Raw genomic sequence first — 22231 nt, forward strand, 5'->3', positions numbered from 1 at the left:
AAAAAAAAAGAAAGTCTCGCCGGGCGCGGTGGCTCAAGCCTGTAATCCCAGCACTTTGGGAGGCCGAGGTGGGCGGATCACGAGGTCAAGAGATCGAGACCATCCTGGTCAACATGGTGAAACCCCGTCTCTACTAAAAATACAAAAGTTAGCTGGGCATGGTGGCGTGTGCCTGTAATCCCAGTTACTCAGGAGGCTGAGGCAGGAGAATTGCCTGAATCCAGGGGGCGGAGGTTGCGGTGAGCCGAGATCGCGCCATTGCACTCCAGCCTGGGTAACAAGAGTGAAACTCCGTCTCAGAAAAAAAAAAAGAAAAAAGAAAGTCTCAAAACTCCATCCACACAGGCTCACTGTCATTCCCCAGGCATGTGTCTGACATTCTGTGACATTTCAGAGCAGTTACTGAATCGGTCATTTTCCAAGTTTCCTTCTTCATCATTGCATTTTCCTTATCTGATATTGACATTTTCCCCCAACAATTATGTGCTCAGACACCAGAATGTGAACATGAGTTTATAGTTTCTCTAGGATGAGTACCAAGTTCTGATGCATTATCTTTACTTATTAGAAATCTATTCTCATAACAGAATTTTCAAAATTTTCATTGCAGTAAAAATTCATCTTCACAGTGGCTTTTGTCTCAGGGGTCTGAAGAAGTCTTGATAGTTCCTTTCATGAAATTCTCATTACTTAGTTGGCCCATTTTTACCCACAGAAACAGTTTACTGAGGTTCACCCTAATCCTAATCCCATCTGAGTAGTAAGATTCAGGTGGGCATAATCATGAATGTCCAGCTCAACTAACTGTTGCTTTGTGGAGGCACGGTGATGTATTTTCCATATTGAATCATTTGTTCATCGCAACCACCATTCCATTGTGCAGATGAAGAAACTGAGGCTGGCTGGGTGCAGCAGCTCATACCTCTAATCCCAGCACTTTGGGAGGCTGAGGCAGGAGGATCACTTGAGCCCAGGAGTTTGAGACCAGCCTGGGCAACACAGTGAGACTGTATCTCTACAAAAAAATTAAGAATTAGCTGGGTGTGGTAGTGCTCGCCTACAGTCCCGGCTACTTGGGAGGCTAAGGTGGGAGGATCACTTGAGTCCAACAGGTCACGATTACAGTGAGCTATGATTGTCCCACTGCACTACAGCCTGGGTAACAGAGTTGAGAGCTTGTCGCAATAAAAAAATTTTAAAAAATTAAAAATTAGGCCAGGCGCGGTGGCTCAAGCCTGTAATCCCAGCATTTTGGGAGGCCGAGGCGGGTGGATCACGAGGTCAAGAGATAGAGACCATCCCGGTCAACATGGTGAAACCCCGTCTCTACTAAAAATACTAAAAATTAGCTGGGCATGTGGCGTGTGCCTGTAATCCCAGTTACTCAGGAGGCTGAGGCAGGAGAATTGCTTGAACCCAGGAGGCGGAGGTTGCGGTGAGCCGAGATCGCGCCATTGCACTCCAGCCTGGGCAACAAGAGCGAAACTCTGTCTCAAAAAAAAAAAAATTAAAAATTAAACTAAGGCCCAGAGGCCAAGCGCAGTGGCTCACCAGGCAGTGAATTACACTTGTAATCCCAGTACTTTGGGAGGCCAAGGCAGAGGGATTGCTTGAGTCCAAGAGTTCGAGACTAGACTGGCCAACATGGCAAAACCACATATCTACTAAAAACACAAAAAATTAGCCAGGCATGGTAGTGGGTGCCTGTAATCCCAGCTACTCGGGAGGCTGAGGCACAAGAATTGCTTGAACCTGGGAGGTGGAGGTTGCAGTGAGCCAAGATGGCATCACTGCACTCCAGCCTGGGTGACAGAACAAGGGAAGGAGGGAGGGAGGGAGGGAGAGAGAGAAGGAGGGAAGGAGGGAGGGAGGGAGGGAATGACGGATGGAAGAAGGAAGGAAGGAAGGAAGGAAGGAAGGAAGGAAGGAAGGAAGGAAGGAAGGAAGGCAGGCAGCCAGCCAGCCAGCCAGCCAGCCGGCCTAAAGAGGTTCAAGATCACATGACTGAAGAGGGCCCAGCAAGGGGCCTGTGTCTCATGCATTCCCCACATCCCCTGCCACTGCAGGGCCTGAAGACATGTCGGTTGAAAGATGTGCTGCTCACCCCTCAGGCATCACCGGCCTCACATTTGGTACAGCAGGACCTAGTAGTAATGATCCAATGCACACCACCCCTGCCAACCTGCCTGACCTTTAACACCTTGCTTTTTGCTTCTTATAAACCACTTATGAAAGCTTCCTTCTAACTGACCTGCAGAGAAAGGCAGAAGAATAGAGTGGCATGAATGTCTGAGAACTATTCTGATAGGAAAAAAAGTCTCCTGTGATCAAGTCTAGAAGCTCTAATCAGAGACACACACAACATAGACTGATGGGAATCTCCACAGGCCCATCCAAGTCCCAGTGGGGCTCAGCTAGACTAGGGGCAAGGAGCATGAGCGATGAGCGATGAGCAGAGGCTGACAAGTAGGAACGAGGCAGAGAATCCACACTGGCCACGCAGGAATCGAGCTAGGTGGCCCAATACAATGCTACGGAACATCTCAGCCCTACTACCCTGGAGGTGTGGCTCCCAGAGAGCAAGGCTTTAGGAGAAGAACGTTGTGCTCTGCCTACTAGCACATCTTCCCAGCAGGAGCCTGAAATAAGCTTTCAAGAACAGACCTGATCAGATGCGCACACTGCCGGTCAAAAGGAGCCCCTGAGGGTGCTCTTTCAGATGCAAGAGGCCTAACGTATCTATGGCTTTGGGAACTTGGCCTTGGTATCTTGCTTCTAATAAGCAAGTCCTTGAGATATCACTGACTTTCAGCATGAGACTGGTCTGCAATCATGTAGCAATGGGGTTGGGTGTGAGAGTGTCTGTGTGTGTCATCTGACTCTTCCCGGTGTATAAGCTCCAGACATCCAAGACGGTGTCTGGGCCTCCCTCCCCGCTTGTCCCCTGTAATCCAGACTAGAGCTGGGCACTGAGCATGAGCTTGGGAGTTACCTGGATGGTGTCTGATAACCCAGCTTGCTTAGGCCTTCAATGAGAAGCCCTTTACTCCAACTCAGACGGAGGCTTCTAATCTGCACATGTGCACTCTGCACCCGCTCTGCTCTTCCCTGGATGCTGTAGGAGAGGCCGAAAGCCAGCCACCAGCCCGCCCACCTACCTGCCGCAGTGCCTCCATCTCCTCGCTGGCCGCCTTCTTCTCAGACGTGCTGCTCTTGAGCTTGGACTCAGCCAGCTCCACCTCAGTCTGCAGCTTGTCCAGCTCAGAGATGACCTGGTCGCGCTCACTCATGATGAGCTTGTACTCGCTGTACACAGCGTCCCGCTCCTCCCTGTACTTCTCTGACTCCTTCGCTGTCTTCACCTGCGTGGTTCTCAGCTCGGTCAGCTCTGACTGCAGCAGCTCCATCTCCCACTGCAGGTCCTTGTTCTGTGCTGTGGCCTTGTTCAGCTCATGGTGGATCGCCTCGAACCTGGGGGGAGAGGCAGCCAGACGTGAGAGGGGCGGGGGTCCGCCCCGTCAGTGCTCAGCGGCGCTGCCGCCTCCCGCCAGCTCTGCTGTGCTGGACAGTCAAGCGTGAAGTTTCAAGTGAAGTCACTCTCTCTGCCCCCAAGAGAGAAAAGTCATGGAGTGCCAGTGCCCCCAGACCTGGAATTTTTCTCAGCCTTTTACAAATGCCAGGAGTTGAACGGAGGACATCATGCCCTCTGCTCCGCGAGAAACAACAGCACATTTCTCCCACAGTCAAGCCGCATTAGTTTTTCAAAATAAAGAAAACAAAACAATACCAGGATAACAGCATATGAGAGATAAGAGCCCTTAACGATCATTCAGTCAGACTGCCTCATTTTATAGATACGAACAGTACAGCCTTGTGACAAGGTCATGAAGTTCACTCAAAAAGCACAGCTTGGTCGTTCCAGGCCAGGGGGCATCTTCCACATGGGCAGCCTGCAAATCAGAGCCATGGCTCAGACCAGCTATTCTCAGTGTGCTCCTCAGACACAGGGTCTGCTCAGAGTTCCATTACAAAAGAAAACAAGTATATTGTCAGATAACTTATGTTTAGGAAACTCTGCATCTTGGCTCCCTCTTGGACAGTCTATCTACTGCACATCACCACACTGAAGGCTCTGACAAGGCCTGCAGCAGAGACATCCGTCTGGGTTCAACCTGGCAATGCTCAAACCTATTTATCCCCAGCAAGCACTTTTCATGTGAAACCGACCAATGATCAGGAGAACTGGTGATTCACAGGCACATACTCCACAAACACTGTTTGAAGGCATCTATCACATCTCTAAAGATGACAGAAGACACATGCCCCGGATAACTGACTTTCCTATTTGCTAGGTGGGTGACTGCCATGGAGGGGAGAGACATATGGCAGGGACCAAACAAATGATGCTCGGAACGCACCAGTATTTAGTAAGTGTTGTGCAGATCAGTTAATACAGTACAAATCTTCAGAAAGGGCCGCTTGCAAGGCTGACCACGGAATGATGTCTGGGAACCCGCAGATAAACAGGGATGTTCAGGTGGGAGGAGGGAACCACGATTCCTAAGACAGATTCGGTGTCAACACAAAGTTCCCTGGTCAGAAGCATTTTTTGATTGAAAAAGCACAGTAACTCATGCTGTTCTCGTCCCCAGTGGTAGCTGGGAACCCTGCAGGACCCATTTGCCCCCGGCCACCCCGTGGCCCCTGGCCTACCTCCTCAGGGAGAGCGCGCACTGGTGCTGCAGCTGGATGGCCGTGTCCCTCTGCTGGGTCAGCATCTCTGTCTGCTTCAGCAGCCGCTGGTTCTCCTCCCCGAGCTGCTCCAGGCGGCTCAGGTCTGCGTTGTGGATGGCGACTTTCTCACTGTACCTCTTCCGCAGGGCATCGTAATCCTTCTTCACCACCTCCAGCTTGTCCATGGCCGTGTCATACAGCTTGTTAAGGATCTCAGACGACCCGTTGTGTTTCAACACCTGGGGACCAGAGAGTCCCACTTACCAAGGGTCTGGGGGAGGTGGTGGAGGAGACCTCCCTACTCTGACTTTATCTGTCTGAGGGTGGAACTGATGACAAGGTTGTGGGGGTCACCCTAGGGCTTTTGAGGGTCTTGAGGTCCACTTCTCCAAGCCCTGCAGTCACGCTGGGCTGATTCATTTAGATTCACTCAATCACAATTATTAAATATTACGCATTGTGCCGAGGAGTTAACACAGCAGGCCTGAGATTCCTATATCCTTAGACAGGCCTGCTTGCAAGGCTGACCCCAACAAATGGTGTCTATAAACCCAAACAGTAAACAGGCCTCTAGGCCGATGTAAAACTTTCTTCCGTGATATGGGCAGCTCTGGTACTGAGCCTGTACAGACAGAGCGTCTTATGCTGAACACCTGCTTTCTTCTGGGAGTTCAGAATCTGGGTACATGATAGGCAGCAGTACCTACATGACCAGTCCCCGGAGGACACCTGGGCACTGAGTCTCTAACGGGCTTCTGTGGAGGCCAACACTTCACTTGTGTTGTGATTCCATGCTGGGGGAATGGAGTGCATCCCAAGGAACTCCATCCGGAGAGGACTCTTGGAAACTCAGGCCCGGTTTCCTCTGAACGTTGCCTCACGCGCCTTTCCCCCTGTGCCGACTTTGCTCTGTGTACTTTTGTTGTAAAGATGTCAGTCACTGAGTATAATTACATTCTGAGTCTTGTGAGTCCTCCCAGAAAGTCACTTAGCCCCAAATCAGGTTATGTAAATTGGACCTCAAGACACTCAAAAGCCCTAGGGTGACCCCACCCCCTGCCCCGCCATGGTGTCGGGTCCCCCCGCATCCCGTGCAAGCATCTAATAGGTCTAGCACTGCTCTAGGTGCAGGTGATGCCAAGAGCCTGTGCCCTATGGGCCTTTTCTCCTAACTGGGAGGATGTAGACACACAGGCCAAATAAAGTAACTTCAGAGCAAGGCAAGAACGAGAAAATAAAAAATAAAATAGAATAATGGGCTCGAGAGAGCCATCTGAGCAGCAGAATGGAGGGCTGTGAGGGAGGCTAAGGCCGAGGAGGCTTCTAGAAGAAGATGACTGCAGAGTTTGGAGGCACATGAAGAAGAGCAGTGAGGGCACAACAGACAGAGGGCAGGGCAAGTGCAAAGGCCCGGAAGCGAGGCCCAAAGGCTGTTCTAGGAACAAAGAGAAGGGCAGGGTGGAATGGCTGGAGCCCAAGGCACAGGAGGAGGTGGGTTCAAAGGGGGCCTGGAGAAGTGGGCGAGGGTACAGCCTCAGGGCTCAGTGAAGACTGTTCCCCAGTGAGACAGGACTGTGGAGCAGGCGTCCCCAAACTGCGGCCCCCTGAGGCCATTTATCTGGCCCCCCGCCGCACTTCAGGAAGGGGCACCTCTTTCATTGGTGGTCAGTGAGAGGAGCACAGTATGTGGTGGCCCTCCAACGGTCTGAGGGACAGTGAACTGGCCCCCTGTGTAAAAACTTTGGAGACGCCTGCTGTGGAGTGTTTTAAGCTAGACAGCAGCCTACTCTGAATGACAGGCACTAAAATTCATTTGGGGTGCTGTTACAGAGAAACAAACAAACCAAGATAATGAGTTAAGAGGTTGCCAGGGGGGCTGCTGCTGGCTTCGGCTGTCACCTTATGGGATCTGAGCCCTGGGCTGAGTCACTCCATATCTCTGGGTTTCAGCTTCTGGATTCCTCAAATGCCAAGACTGAACCAAGAAAACTTGCCTGGCCCTTCCAGTTCCAGTCCAGGAACCCCCTGGCTCATTCAGTGGGGGCCTGAGTTATCAGGTGTTTGCAACCCAGAGAACCAGAAGCTGAGATGATGGAATATTCCCTTTGGAGTTAAGGTCAGCTCTCAATAAACATGAAAAACACAAAAAGCAAAAGAGGGCTTAATTTAAGTCAGAATCATAGCAACAAGAAAGTAAGCTCCCTCCTCTAAGACCTAAGCATTAGATCCTAGCACTGTTGACTCTTAAAGAGGAAGTCAAGGAAGAGGGAGAAATGGAGGGAGGGAGAGAGGCAGGGAAGAAGCAAAGGAAGGGGAAGAGAAAGAAAAAGAATGAGAGAAAGAAGTAAGGAAAGGGAGGTAGGGAGGGAGAAAAGGAAAATTGGTTCATTTCAGGCTCATTCTTTTTCCTTTATTTTTAAAGCAGAACACTTCCTTTCAAGGGAGCTCTTACTAGGACATGAAAATATAGAACTTATTTTAAAAAGCGGTACACAGGTATCTCAAGCAGTCAAAATCTTCGCTGTTTTGTAAAATGGTGTCACTGCTGCAAAACAGGAATGCACAGAGAAACAGAACCTCACTGACATCGAAAATCTTTCTTCTAAAAAAAAAAAAAAAAAAGACCTAGCTAGGCACAGTGGCTCATGCTTATAATTCCAGCACTGTGGGAGGCCAAGGCGGGCAAATCACCTGAGGTCAGGAGTTTGAGACCAGCCTCATCTCTACTAAACATACAAAAATTAGCTGGACGTGGTGGTGGGCACCTGTAATGCCAGCTACTTGGGAGGCTGAAGCAGGAGAATTGCTTCAACCCAGGAGGCAGAAGTTGCCGTGAGCCACGATCACGCCACAGCACTCCAGCCTGGGTGACAAGCGTGAGACTCTGTCTCACACACACAAAAAAGAAGAGGGGACTCACCCATGACCACACCCGGTCAATGAAGGGCCGTCCTGATATCTGGTGAATCAACACCTTCTACCCATGCCTTGAAAGGTCCAGCATCTAGACTGGATTGCCCTGATTGGTAAGCAATACCTCAAAAATGCCAATTAAAAATTACTTCAAATGTTTTACTCTCTAAGCATCCCCTAAGGCAAGTGAGAACCCCATTGGCTCCAAATGAGTCTGGTTTGCTGGGGAACAAAGGCGGCTGCCATTGCCTGAGTTCCCCACGAGGTGGCAGCCACAGGTAGACAAACCAACGCTCTCCCGCAACGGCTTCCCGCCTTCCCAGCCCAGAAACAAACTCATTCTAAAAGGCAGCTTTGAAATGACACAAAGCCGGGTTCTGGGCCGTAGCCAGCAGCACCCACTTCCACCAGTGCACGATAGAATCAGGAGTCTACGCCATGGTTCAGCCTTTCTTCACTGGGAAACAGTCCCATGAACGCCTAACCTTGAAGGAGAATTCAGGGATGATTCAGAGCCGTGTGAATTCATTGGGAAACAGTCCCCTGAATGCCTAGCCTTGAGGGACGATTCAGGGCCGTGTGAATTCATTGGGAAACAGTCCCCTGAATGCCTAGCCTTGAGGGACAATTCAGGGACGATTCAAGGCTGCGTGAATCAGGCTGCCACAATGGGCCGTGAGAGTGGGCCACAAATTCCCAGTGCAACAGGGTCGGTCAAGGAAACCCCAGCACAGACCTCCAGGTCCTTTCTGATGCTCCCCCCAGCGTTCATTAACACGGTGGGATCCTCCCGTGGAAGACATTGGGAGAGAGATCAAGCCCTGAACTGCTTCCACTGCAATGACCGCCATCCCGGCCGGCTCCACAGGCCTAAGCTCACAGGGCAGGGTCCTGCTCACCAGGAGCTCCTCCGCGCCTCCCTGCAACTCCTAACCTCTGGGTCTCACTCTAGCCTTGGAGTTAAACAGAATAACCTGTTCCCACAGGGCAGCTTCCCCATACTCAAAGAGGCTCGCAGGGCCCCGAACACTTCTCACCCTTTCTCTACAAGCAGGACTCAGCACCAAGCCTGTGCTATGCAACCAACAGCCTCTGAACAAAGCTAGGGAACCAGGTCACGGTTAACTTCAGAGAATCCAAAAAACAGTCCTATCTCTCAGTCTAGAATTTTTCCCTCTCACCATTATAAGATTATGTTCTTGGTAGGTATTTCCACATGCACATAAACACGCACACACATACACATACATACACACACACACACACACACACACACACACACACAGAGAGAGAGAGAGAGAGAGAGAGAGAGAAGACACACATCTAACTACAGTCAAATGTTTAGCTTCCCAGCAAAGGCCAAGGAAAGAGAGAACATTTAAATTTGGCCCAGAATTCTGAAATTAAAGATAGCCAACTTCTTTTTTTTTTTTTTTTTTTTTTTTTGCACGGTTCCAGGCTGGAGCACAGTGGCACAATCACAGTTCACTGCAACCTCAATCTCCCAGGCTCAAGTGATTCTCCTGCCTCAGCCTCCCAAGTAGCTGGGACCACAGGCACAGCCCACCACACTCAGCTAATTTTTTAGTTTTTTTTAGTTTTTGTAGAGATGTGGGTCTCACTATGTTGCCCAGGCTGCTCTTGAACTCCTAGACTCAAGTGATACACCCACCTCGGCCTTCCAAAGTGCTAAGATTACAGGCGTGAGCCCCTGAGGCTGGCTGGAGCACAGGACAAATGGCCTGTGAGTTCAAGGGGCTTAGGAGAAGGGGGCGGAAGTTTCACAGGGGAGGCACAAAGACAGCCATAGTCTGAGCTGCTCTCTGCAGGGAGGCCAGAAAGAGACCAACCCTCCTATCTGTATCACACCGTGGTCAGAACGTTCCTTCTTCCTGGGCTTCTCTGTAAGGGATGCCTTTCAGCAATGAGGAAACTCCTCTCCTCCCTTCCTTCCTCCAGGCCCATGAAAGGGCATTAGTGTAGGATACCTGGGACAAGAAAATCAACTCTCATGTATTACAAGAGAAAGTATATTTTCAAGACAGGAGAAAGGGCAGTGGGGAGGAGAGAGAAGGTTCTTGGGGCCTTAGAGGTTTACTGCACAAATTGGCAGGACATGTGCACCTGTCCCAGAAATTCCACCTGTAAGGCTCCAACTTCAAAACGTGTGTACAGAAGAGCATAAAGATGTGTGTCCACTGAAACATAGTCCGTAACATGGAAGATGCTGACCACCAAGAGGCTCCACACAGAACGCCATTGACACATGACAGACAACCCAACAAGCAAGGACCTTTCTGGAGGTGCAAATTCACAGAAAATCCAAGGGGACCCGTGATGTGTTACAGGATTTTTTTTAGAGGCACGTTTCAGGGAATACAAACGAAACTGTATGAGTGTTAAATATGGCATTAAAAAAAAAAATCTACAAGGATACACATCCCAGTGGTTTACACAGAGGCTGGTCATTTCCACAAAGCTAGGCTGGGTCTGAGGAGGTGGGTAGGTGCCTTCCACATTGGTTAAATACTTTTTCTATTTTAACTGAAGAGTATGCACCATTTTAGCAAAGAAAAAAGATTCGGAAACACCCTCTACTTAAGATTCCCCCACCAAGCCTTGTCAGTCTGTCCAGGGTCTCCTGGGCATTCTTGATACAGTCTAGAAGAATCCAAGAAGGCACACTCCGACTGCCCGAAACCAGAGATGGGGATGCCCAGCTGCAGCCCTCCCCAGCAAAACACACACACACACACACACACACCTGTCTGCTGCTCTCAACCACGGAGCCCCCTCCCCCAGGGCTGCCTCATTTCCTCCAAGATAAATCATGCAGAGGGCTGGGAAGCCCCACAAATCCCTCAAGCAAGCACAAAAGTCAAACAGCACCATTTACCCCGCAAGGGCCTCTTCAAGTTTACAAGACACAGGAGGAACCCGGCAACAAAACTGCTCTTGTCCAGTGAGGTCAATCTTTGCCCTCGGGCCCAGCGGGGAACACGCCTGTGGCCATCCCCATGTCCCCACTTCCTCTGCTGCTGGCCTGCTGTCACCTGGGCATCCCACAGCCAGGCATCCACCCCACACCTGCCGGGATGCGGGGCTGCCCATGTAGCAGTTCTGAGATGCTCCCAGCCCTGCTCCCTATGGCAGCCAGGCCTCTTCTCCCGGTGGGGTCTGGAGGTGGTGCTTGTTGGGAGGCACTTGTCCAGCTGAACTGACCTGGGGGACCCCAGTGACCAGGATGCATCCCCACCCCTGACCCTGTTGCCAAGGATCGTAGCCCTAGGAAAAAGAGAGCAGGGAATGGACTGCAGGGTGGGGGAGGAAGACCCTCCCCTGTGGGGCAGACAGGAAAGGGAGAGGGGGACGGGAGGGATGCCTCAGTCTGAAGGTCTGTAAAGCTGAGCAGGCGCTGAAGGAAGTCAGAGAATGGGAGGCAAGGAAACTTTACGCTTCGTGAGGGCTCAGTGCTCTTTCTAAAAAATAATTTTTTTAATTAAACAAGTTTTTGTAGAGATAGAGTCTATGTCACCCAGGCTGGTGTTGGACTTCTGGACTCAAGGGATCCTCCCGCCCCTTGCAAAGTGCTGGGATTACAGGCATGAGCCACTGTACCCAGCCCAGATTTCTCTTTTTATGACAAGGTGAAAAATCAGAGTCTTCTTTTTTTCCCCCTCTGAGTTATAATTTACATACCACACAAAGTGTGCAATTCAGTGGTTTTTAAATATATTCACAAGGTTATGAATCCAGAGTCATGCAGCCACCACCACTATCTAATTCCAGAACATTTTATCCCCCCATCATCAGTCACTTCCCAAATGCCCAGCCCAAGACAACCACAAATCTGCTCTGTGTCTATACAGATGTCCCTGTTGTGGATAATTCATGTGACTGGAATCACAGTTTGTGGTCTTTTGTGACTGGTTTCTTTCATTTGCTGTCATGTTTTTGAAGTTGATCCACAGTATAGCATGGATCGGTACCGCATTCTTTGTTATGCTGAATACTATTCCATCGTATGGAGAGACCACATTCTATTTATCCATTCACCAGTCAGTGGACCTTTGGGTTGTTACCAGTTTTGGGCTGCTACGAATATTCACACCCCGAGTTTCTGTGTGGACGTATATTTTCAATTCCCTTGGGTGTACACCTAGGAGAGTCACTGGGAGGTCAACTGTTAGCTATGCTTAGTTTTTTGAGGAATCACTAGGCTGCCTTTCACAGTAGCTGTATCATTTATTCCCACCCACAATGTATGCGAGTTCCTATTTTTACACATCCTGGATGAGGCAGATTTTAACCCAGACTTGACAGGACTGGAATAACATCAGTAACGACCACAACAGCGACCAAGCACCTGACACACACGGGCACGTAGTGTCAGTGCCTTCCACGCGGTGTCTTTCAGCCTCGTGTCAGCCATACAAGCCAGTTCTGCTACACTGAGAAGCACCAACCTCACACTTCCCAGCAAGGCTGTGGGGCTTCCCTTGGACTGCCATGCAGCCACATACACATCTGAAATGATGACTCTCTCAAGGAAGAACAGAATCCAAACTAAACCCTGAGGCAAAAGGTTCCTTGAGCCAAGTGTAGATCAAGAAGAGAAAACTGCCAGCAGGCAAAGTACAAGAAAACAAAGCACAAAGCAGGGTGCAGCTGAAGCCAGGAGGGGTAGCCTGCCCTCAGGTCGGGGAGGTTACCGCGAGCACCTCAGGGCAGAGAAGGGGCTCCAACTCTTAGAGGGCCGTCCCCTCAGGCAGCTTCCCAGGGGCTTTGCTTCACCACAGCACCTCCATCCTTACCTGCTTCACAGGCAGGATTCCGCCAAAGGATTTCTTTTGAGGTCAAAAATATTTTTGCCTCCTTAGAAACGGAAAACCTGCAGTCTTTAAATCTGTTTTTCTCTAGGAAGCTCCACTGACTTGTACAAGGAAACATCCCCGCAGGGGGAACGGGTTGTGGGCAGTACTGACCAGTGCAAGCATGGCACTTTCTCCTCTCTCATCTCATCCTTAGAGAAATGCTCCAAGAGCACCATCCCCACCTCCTGAACCTATAAAGGGTGGGAAGAATGTTGCCACAGCTTCTCTGGGCCAAGCAGCAGGTGCGAGGAAGCAGTCTTCCTTCTTCCTGCTGCCAGCTTTCCATTACCAAGGCTCCGTCAAGACCTATGGGCTAAATACCAACCTCTGCACCAGCCACTGGACCTGACCCCACACAACCAATTCCCCAAATCAGAGGTGGGCACAAAAAAGATACCTCTATAATAGCTCCAAGTATAGCCATCTTAGGGTCCCTTGCTGAGCCTGCATAAGACCTCAATCAATAAACAGCAAGTTTTTCAACAGAAGCAATCTTTTAAATGGAATATGGTTTACGATTCAAAAAAATACTGAAAATAGTGCAAGAGTCTCTCAATAGGGGACTGGTTAAATCAATTACGGTGCTTCTTTGTAACTCAATACTTTGCAGCAGTTCAAAACAAGAAGTAGAATTTGTACTAAAATAGAAGTATACATATCATACATTTATTTATTTTATTTTTTGAGACAAAATTTCGCTCTTGTTGCCCAGGCTGGAATGCAATGGCGCAATCTTGGCTCACCACAACCTCCACCTCCCGGGTTCAAGTGATTCTCCTGCCTCGGCCTCCCAAGTAGCTGGGATTATAGGCATGCGCCACCACACCAGCTAATTTCGTATTTGTAGTAGAGACAGGGCTTCTCCATTTTGGTCAGGCTGGTCTCGAACTTCCAACCTCTGGTGATCCACCTACCTTGGCCTCCCAAAGTGCTGGGATTACAGACGTAGCCACTGCACCTGGCTATTTTAGTTTTTATATGTTTTTTGGAGACAGTTTCACTCTGTCACCCAGGCTGGAGTGCAGTGGCATGATCTCAGCTCACTGCAACCTCTGCCTCCTGGGTTGAAGCAATTCTCCTGACTCAGCCTCTCAAGTGGCTGGGATGATAGGCACCTGCCATCATGCCTGGCTAATTTTTGTATTATTAGTAAAGACAGGGTTTCACCATTTTGGCCAGGGTGGTCTCAAACTTCTGACCAGCCTCGGCCTCTCAAAGTGCTGGGATTATAAGCATGAGCCACCATGGTTGGCTGCACATCATATATTAAGTTAAAAAAAGCCGGGCGCGGTGGCTCAAGCCTGTAATCCCAGCACTTTGGGAGGCCGAGGCGGGTAGATCACGAGGTCGAGGGATCGAGACCATCCTGGTCAACCTGGTGAAACCCCGTCTCCACTAAAAATACAAAAAATTAGCTGGGCATGGTGGCACGTGCCTGTAATCCCAGCTACTCAGGAGGCTGAGGCAGGAGAATTGCCTGAACCCAGGAGGCCGAGGTTGCAGTGAGCCGAGATCGCACCATTGCACTCCAGCCTGGGTAACAAGAGCGAAACTCCGTCTCAAAAAAAAAAAAAAAAAGTTGGCCGGGCGCGGTGGCTCAAGCCTGTAATCCCAGCACTTTGGGAGGCCGAGGCGGGTGGATCACAAGGTCGAGAGATCGAGACCAACCTGGTCAACATGGTGAAACCCCATCTCTACTAAAAATACAAAAAACTAGCTGGGCATGGTGGCGCGTGCCTGTAATCCCAGCTACTCAGGAGGCTGAGGCAGGAGAATTGCCTGAACCCAGGAGGCGGAGGTTGCGGTGAGCCGAGATCGCGCCATTGCACTCCAGCCTGGGTAACAAGAGCGAAACTCCGTCTCAGAAAAAAAAAAAAAAAAAAAAAGTTAGCAACAAATGTATTATATATCACTGCATTGTAAAGGGTTCCATGTTCTTTCTTTTTTTTATTATAAAGGGTTCTGTAAGTACAGATACAAATTTTAAACTTTTCACTGCAGTGCATTCATGGTAGTTATTTCTGTGGAGCAGAAATTTTGTAAATTTCTGTATTGTTTATTTTGTTATTGTTACAAAACAAATATTAATTCTGCAATTAGAAAACAATAGTATAAAATGGAAAAAAAAATTTTAAAGGCTCAGCACAGTGGCTCACATCGGTAATCCCAGCACTTTGGGAGGACAAGGTGGGCAGATCACCTGAGGTCAGGAGTTTGAGACCGGCCTGGCCAAAATGGTGAAGCTCCGTCTCTACTACTAATAACAAAAAATTAGCCAGACATGGTGGCACACACCTGTAGTCCCAGCTACTTGGGAGGCTGAGGAAGGAGAATTGCTTGAACCCAGAAGGTGGATGTTGCAGTGAGCAGAGATCATGTCATTGCACTCCCGCCTGGGTAACAAGAGAGAAATTCTGTCTCAAATAAATAAATAAATAAATGTGAAATTTTATTTATTTATTTATTTATTTATTATTTTTTTTTTCTTAAAGACGGGGTTTCGCCATGTTGGTCAGGCTGGTCTTGAACTCCCGACCTCAGGTGATCCGCCCGCCTTGGCCTCCAAAGTGCTTGGATTACAGGCGTGAGCCACCACGCCCGGCCATAAATGTGAAATTTTAAAAAATGGAAAGAGAAAAAGCCCGTCTCCGTTTTTCTGAACAATTAAGCCTTAAATCCGTTAGGCAAGACAGAGCAAGACAGGGACCTACACTCGGGCAGGTTGCTCTAGAGGGGGTATCACAGCTAGCACAGAATAAGGAAGGGGCGTTGGCACGGCATGAGGAGGCCAGGCCTGGCAGAGAGAAGGCATGGGGGGGGAGAGCCCACAAAGGGTCAAGGGATAGGCGAGTGGAAAGGGGGACTCCAGAGGGCATGGGAGGTGGCTACACAAGGGGGATTAACTAAGTAAAGAGACTAAGAATAACAGGAATCAGCTGGGTGCGGCGGCTCACGCCTGTAATCCTAGCACTTTGGGAGGCTGAGGGGGGTGTATCACGAGGTCAGGAGATAGGGACCATACTGGCCAACATGATGAATCCCCATCTATACTAAAAATACAATAATTAGCTGGGCATGGTGATATGTGCCTGTAGTCCCAGCTACTCAGGAGGCTGAGGCAGGAGAATCACCTGAACCCAGAAGGTGGAGGTTGCAGTGAGCTGAGATCGTGCCACTGCACTCCAGCCTGGGCGACAGAGCAAGACTCCATCTCAAAAAATAAAAAAATAAAAATAACAGGAATCATGTTTGTCACTGCTGTTTTTAAAGCCGGTTACAAAAATAAAAAGGGTAAAAACCAAAATGAACCTGTGGTCTTGAATTAGAATTGAAACTGTCAGTGTAAACTCATGGCTTTCAGTCTACATGTCTGATACAGAAATACAGATATAAGTATGTGTGTGTGCGCGCCTGTGTCTGTGTGTGTGTGTGTGTGTGTGTGTGTGTGCACACTTAGCTACTCCTTACTCCTGTCCACTGAGAGGGCCAGGAAACAGTGATGACCCGAGCTACAAGCACATCCAGCACTTGGTTGTGTGTTTTTTTCAGATACAGGGTCTCACTCCACTGCCCAGGCTGGGATGCAGTGGCATGATCATAGCTCAGTGTAACCTTGGACTACTGGGCTTCAAGGATCCTCCCACCTCAAGCTCCTGAGTAGCTAGAACTACAGGTGCGCCACCATGTCCGGGGTCTTGCCATGTTGCCCAGGCTCAGCTCAAGCAATCTTTCACCTTGGTCTCCCAAAATGCTGGGATCACAGATGTGCGCCAATGTGCCTGGCCTGGCATTTACTTCTCAATACCGCTCTCCATTAAAAGGAATGAGGACTACTTGGGAGAAATGGCCAGGAGCTGGGCCTACCTGCTGCTGCTGGGCACGGAGGTCACCGATCTCCTTCTGGTCTTCCTCGTGGAGCCGCTTCATGTCCTCCCACGATTGCTGTAGCAGGTTTCGCTCCCGCAGCAGCTGCCCGTTCTCCCGCCTCAGCATGTCCACATCATCCTTCAGCCGAGTCTGGTCACTCAGGAGCCGGCTGTGGAGTGTGCTGAAACACACCACACACGCTCACTGAGCCCCGGCCAGCCCTTCACACCCCGCCCCATCCCAGGGCATCAGCAGCCTTAGGTCCCAGCGCTCCCCATAGATACAGCAGACAGGAGCCAGTGGCAGCTAGGTCTGCAGCACTCAGAGGCAAGCCAAAACCTGCTAACAGACCAATTCCAAAAACATCCAAATCACCTTTTACAAACCTGACACCAAAAAGGACACATGTATCTCCAGGGAAGGGAGACAGGCACCTTTGGTACAGACCTAGTGCCTCCAAATACTGGGGCCTAGGCAGGTTAGCAGCGGGTGGGCAGGCAAAGACCCTCAGCGGGGTGCTGGGAAACCAAAGGGAAACACCCTGTGGGCCTATCCTACAGAAGAAACTGCAGTATGGCTCCTGGACAGACACCCAGAGACCTGCCTGACTCCTGCTGCATGTTCTGAATCACTTTCCTGCCTACCAGGTCTCTGAAGCTGGCAATAAAATGTGAAGGATTAACAGCCTTGTTTTACACTTAGGAAAACTGGGGCCCAAAGGCACAAATCCACCTGCTGTAGGCAGACTGCTTGCTGAGTGGGACGGGCAGGACTACAACCAGAACCCCTGGCTCAAGTCCCAAGAAAAGAAGGGCAAAGGCAGCTGTCTGTGGGTATTGGGGGCCCTGGCCAAGCAGGCCTCACTCACTGGTAGAAGTCAGTCTCCTTGGCCACCTCCTCACACCTCTTCAAGGCGTTGGTGTGCTGGTTCTGCAGGCTCTGCAGGTCCGACATGGCCCGCACACACTGGATCTTCAGCCTCTCGTAGTCAGGATTCAGCCTGTGGTAGGGCCTGGCCCAGAAAGCAAACGGCCCCATGAACATAGGCTCCAGGATTCACACGGACAGGGGAGCCGGGTCCTGGATTAGGCCAGCCCAGTGGTTCCCAAATACTGGTCTCCTGTGCACCACACACACCTGGTTGGTTGTTAAACTCAGATATCCTGGCCTCACTCAGACCCACAGAATCAGAATCCCCAGGATGGAGGGAGCCATGATTGCCTGAGCTCCCTGCATGGGCTTGGAAAGCTGAGAAGGTGCCGACTGGTTCTGCAGGACCTCCCAGGAGTCTGTGCAACAGGTCTGAGTCCACCAGAAACCTGTGATGAAATGTCTCCTCTCTTTGGACTGGGCGTGGTGGCTTATGCCTGTAATCCCAGCACTTTGGGAGGTCAAGGCGGGTGGATCACTTTAAGTCAAGGGTTTGAGACCAGCCTGAGCAACATCGTGAAACCCTTCCTCTACAAAAAAAATACAAAAATTAGCCTGGTGTGGTGATATGCACCTGTAGTCCCAGCTACTCAGGGAGGATCACTTGGGCCCAGGAGGTCAAGGATGCAGTGAGCCAAGATTGCACCACTGCATTCCAGCCTGGGCAGCAGAGAGGATCCTGTCTCAAAAATAATTAATTAATTAATTAATTAATTAATTAAAATATTAAATAAATGAAATTTCTCCTATCTTTAGAACAATGACTCTCAATCTTGGGTACACATTAAAATACCAATGCCCTGATCAATTACATTAGCATCTCTAAGGATAAGACCCAAACATCAGGATTTTTTAAAACCTCCCCAGGGGATTCCAATTTGCAACCAAGGTTAATAACACCGGCCATAAGCAGTGGTTCTTAGAGTGGGGTTCCCAGACCTGCAGCACAGTATCACCTGGGAACTTGTCAGAAATAGACATTCTTGGGTCTAGTCCCAGCCCCAGCCCTCCTGAGTCAGATGCTCTGAAGGGAGGGAAAGAGAGGTCATGATCTGTGCATTAACAAGCCCTGTGGGTGATTCTGGTGCAGAATCTATTGCTCAAACTTGAGGACCCTTTTTACAGAGCGGAGGTCAGCAAACTTTTTTTTTTTGCAAAAGGCCACAGAGTAAATACTTAGGCTTTGCATACCATATAGTTTCTGTTGCAACCACTCAACCCTGCCTTTGTAGCAGAAAAGCATTCATAGACACTTTGTAACCAATGAGCATGGCTGTGTTCCAATGAAACTTCATTTATAAAAGAGGCAGTGGGCCACCCTTGGCCCATGGGCCATCCTGTGCCAGCTCTCTCTCATGTGCTAGCATAGCACATCCACGTCTTCACTCATCCTGTCTTTGGGTCAACTGACTGAGGGGCATATCCTTATGAACACAAGCTCGGGGATCAGGCTCTGCAGCCCTGGCATAATCCCAGAGGCACAGAGTGCAGAGGCACAGACCCTTGCTCCTGAAAGAAACAGGTGAAACTGAAGTGTTTGCATCAGGCCCCTCTCCCCTCCAGACTTCTCTACCAGCATGGGAGCTAAAGGATAAACCACTCTCTGGCCCTCCTCCTTCCCAGAAAGTTCTCTTAGATCATGCAGGTAGATAAAGACTCTCTTTGCCCCACCCTATGGGTTATCTACCTCTAAATCACAAAAGAAGCGAAAATTTTCTTAACAAGACACCAGGTAGAATGTGCTCTGTTTAAAACACATCATGAGGGGCCAGATGCTGTGGCTCATACCTATTATCCCAACACTTTGGGACGCCAAGGCAGGAGGATCACTGGAGCCTAGAAGCTCAAGACCAGCCTGGGCAACATGGATCCTGCTGCTACAAAAAAATTAAAATTAAAAAAAAATTAGCTGGGCATGGTGGCACACACCTGTAGTCCCAGCTGCTCAGGAGACTGAGGGGAGGTTCACTTGAGCTGGGGAGGTAAAAACTGCATTGAGCCATGATTGCGCCACTGCATTCTAGCTCAGGCAACAGAGCAAGACCCCGTATCAAAAAATAAAACACATATGTGGCAAGGAACAATTAATGTGTTTACCAACCACATAAAACTTTACTCAACTTGGGCAGGTCTAGGAGACAGTGGTAGGGATACACACACACACACACACACACACACACACACACAAACACACACACACACAAAACACACACGAGCCCACCTTGCAAACAAGCACACCACTATCGGGGGCCTCTCCACATGCATGAGGGGGACCACAAACCTGTGGGTGCTGCCTCTGGGAGACATTCCTGGAAGTGAGGTGGGGGCAAGGGGACACTCAGGCAGTACAGCCTGGACCCCCAGGAGCTAGGGGGTGTCTGGGGGTGACAGCACCAGCATCAGGGTTAACCCCAGCCATGGGGCCCGAGCAGGGGAGACGGCGCGATTACTACCTCTTGTCAAAGGCCGTCCCGTGCGTAGCAAAGGCCAGGCGCTTGCGAAGCTCATTCCTCTCCCGGGTCATGAGCCGCAGCTGGATGGAGAGGTTCTCCACCTTCTCGTTCACTTGCCGGTCAGTGAGGAGGGGTGGCGGGGATGGTGCCTTCCCGGTGGTGCCTGTGGAAGGGGAATAATAAAGTGAACTCGCCTTCAGCCGGCATTCACTAGGCGCCCAGCACTATTCTGAACTGTTGACTTGTGTTAGCTATTCGTGCCACCCCAACAAGTGGGTCCTCTTAGCATTCCCCTTTCACAGGTGAGAACGCAGAGCCACAGAGGGTAGCAGGTGGAACTGAAACAGTCCAGGCCAGGCGTCCCCAAACTTTTTACACAGAGGGCTAGTTCACTGTCCCTCAGACCATTGGAGGGCCGCCACATACTGTGCTCCTCTCACTGACCACCAATGAAAGAGGTGCCCCTTCCTGAAGTGCAGCAGGGGGCCGGATAAATGGCCTCATGGGGCCGCAGTTTGGGGACGCCTGGTCCAGGCCATCTGGCTCCAGCATCCAAGCACTCAACAAGCCCAGTAACCGCCCCAGCAAGGACCCTAAAGATGCCCACTCTCTCCCAAACCTGGCTTTCACACCTCCCGGATGCAACTGTTTTGACCATAATCCTTGCATTCTCCCGTGCTTCAGAAGCCAGCTGTTACCCACCACTAGGCATGGCACATGGAGGAAGACAGACCAACCTGTGCCCTGAGGAGAGTGGAAGACCCGGCTCGAGGAGGAAGGCACACCTGAAATCCAGTGACGCTACTGAAGACCAGGGCAGCTGGAGCCCAAGGGCCGTGTCCCCGCCCTCCGTGACCGGGGCTGGACACTGCACCGCTCCCTTTTGCAAGCCATCCACCCGCCTGACAGACCTGCCCAACCAGCCCAGGCTTGCAGGCTAACAGGAGGCTGCTGGCTCCCAGCTGAGGTCAGTGTGACGCGATGCAAGTTGGTCCTGATGCATCTGGGTGCTTAACCCTCCCCAGCCCTCATCACCCCTCCTAGGACTGAGAGTCCTGCAGGGAGCCCCATACCTTATGCTCCCAGCAGGCAACGGCCACCGCTGCCACCACCGCCTCTGACAAGATCCAAATCCATTTCCAGGAAGAAAGCACCTCATCCCAGGAGAAGAGACTAATCCATGGTGCTTTTATATTGAACCCTGTCAACATGTCTGCCTGATATCCCGCCCAACCCTTAGAGGAGCTCATAGCAGCCACAATGTGTGGATGGGATCTGGTAGGCTGACCTGTGTCAGGAGACAGTGTTTGTTCCACAGTGGATCCACGATGCACAAAGGGCATGAGGCATGACAGGTCTTTTGACTCTCTGTGGCATCCTGACCACCTGTCTCACTGATCCTTGTTGGCCAAATGTTCGTGCAAACCAAGAGTACCCCAAGACAAAAGCTGGGACCTGGGGCCTTCCAGGAGGGCAAGGGAGGATGGGGAGCTCAGCACTGGGCATGATGAGCCAGACCACAGTGGGAAGGGAGAGCCTCAACTCCCAGTGCTGTACTTTTCAGTGTTTTCAGGTTGTGGAACTCCAACCACCTGACTCCAGCACCCCCGAAATGCACGACAGTCATGTGCCAAATAACGACATTTCAGTCCATGATGGACCTACATGTTGGACGGTGGTCCCACAAGATTATAATGGCGTTAGAAAGAAAATAAATTAAAAAAAAAAAAAAAAGATTAAACTACATCTCTACAAAGAAACACAAAAATTAGCCAAGTGTGGTGGCTCATGCCTGTAATCTGAAAAATTTGGGAGGCCAAGGCAGGTAGAATCCTTTGAGCTCAGGAGTTTGAGACCAGCCTGGGCAACATGGTGAAATCCTGTCTCTACAAATACTACAAAAAAATGAGCTGGGTGTGGTGTGGTGGCACATGCCTACAGTCATAGCTACTTGGGAGGCTGAGGTGGGAGGATCACCTGAGCCCAGGAGGTCAAGGCTGCAATGAGCTGAGATCACACCACTACATTCCTGCCTGGTCTAGACACCAAGAACTTGTCTCTAAAAAATAAAAAGATCATAATAGAGATGAAAAACTCCTGTCACCTAATGACATCTTGCTGATCCTGACCCTCTGTAGCCCTAGGCTAATATATGAATTTATTTGTGTCTTAGTTTTTAACACAAAAAAGTTTTAAAAGTACAAAAAAAATCAAACATTTTTAAAATAGAAAAAGCCTATAGGATAAGGAAAGAAAATATTTTTTAAGGCTGTACAATGTTTGTGTGTATTTTTTTTTTTTTGGAGATAGGGTCTTGTCCCCCAGGCTGGAGTACAGTGGCGCAATCTCGGCTCACTGCGACCTCTACCTCCTGAACTCCAGTGATCCTCCCACCTCAGCCTCCTAAGTAGCTGGGACTACAGGCATGTGCTGCCACACCCAGCTAATATTTTCGTATTT

The 22231-nt window shown here is 50.1% G+C and overlaps 1 protein-coding gene across 2 annotated transcripts in view; it reads right to left on the minus strand.

Moving 5' to 3' along the window:
* Nucleotides 1-22231, minus strand: part of DLG5 (discs large MAGUK scaffold protein 5) — a 137686-nt gene that overhangs the window by 48096 nt on the left and 67359 nt on the right. For both annotated transcript variants that reach the window (XM_003939767.4, XM_010350445.3), the window contains exons 3-7: nt 19772-19934; nt 17257-17400; nt 16386-16569; nt 4714-4973; nt 3159-3471 (exon numbers count right to left, since the gene is read on the minus strand). In XM_003939767.4, the coding sequence (XP_003939816.3) occupies nt 3159-3471; nt 4714-4973; nt 16386-16569; nt 17257-17400; nt 19772-19934 (1064 nt within the window). The remainder of the gene's footprint in view (nt 1-3158; nt 3472-4713; nt 4974-16385; nt 16570-17256; nt 17401-19771; nt 19935-22231) is intronic.

This window comes from Saimiri boliviensis, chromosome 12, assembly GCF_048565385.1.
Source record: "Saimiri boliviensis isolate mSaiBol1 chromosome 12, mSaiBol1.pri, whole genome shotgun sequence".
In the NCBI taxonomy this organism is placed as follows: domain Eukaryota; kingdom Metazoa; phylum Chordata; class Mammalia; order Primates; family Cebidae; genus Saimiri; species Saimiri boliviensis.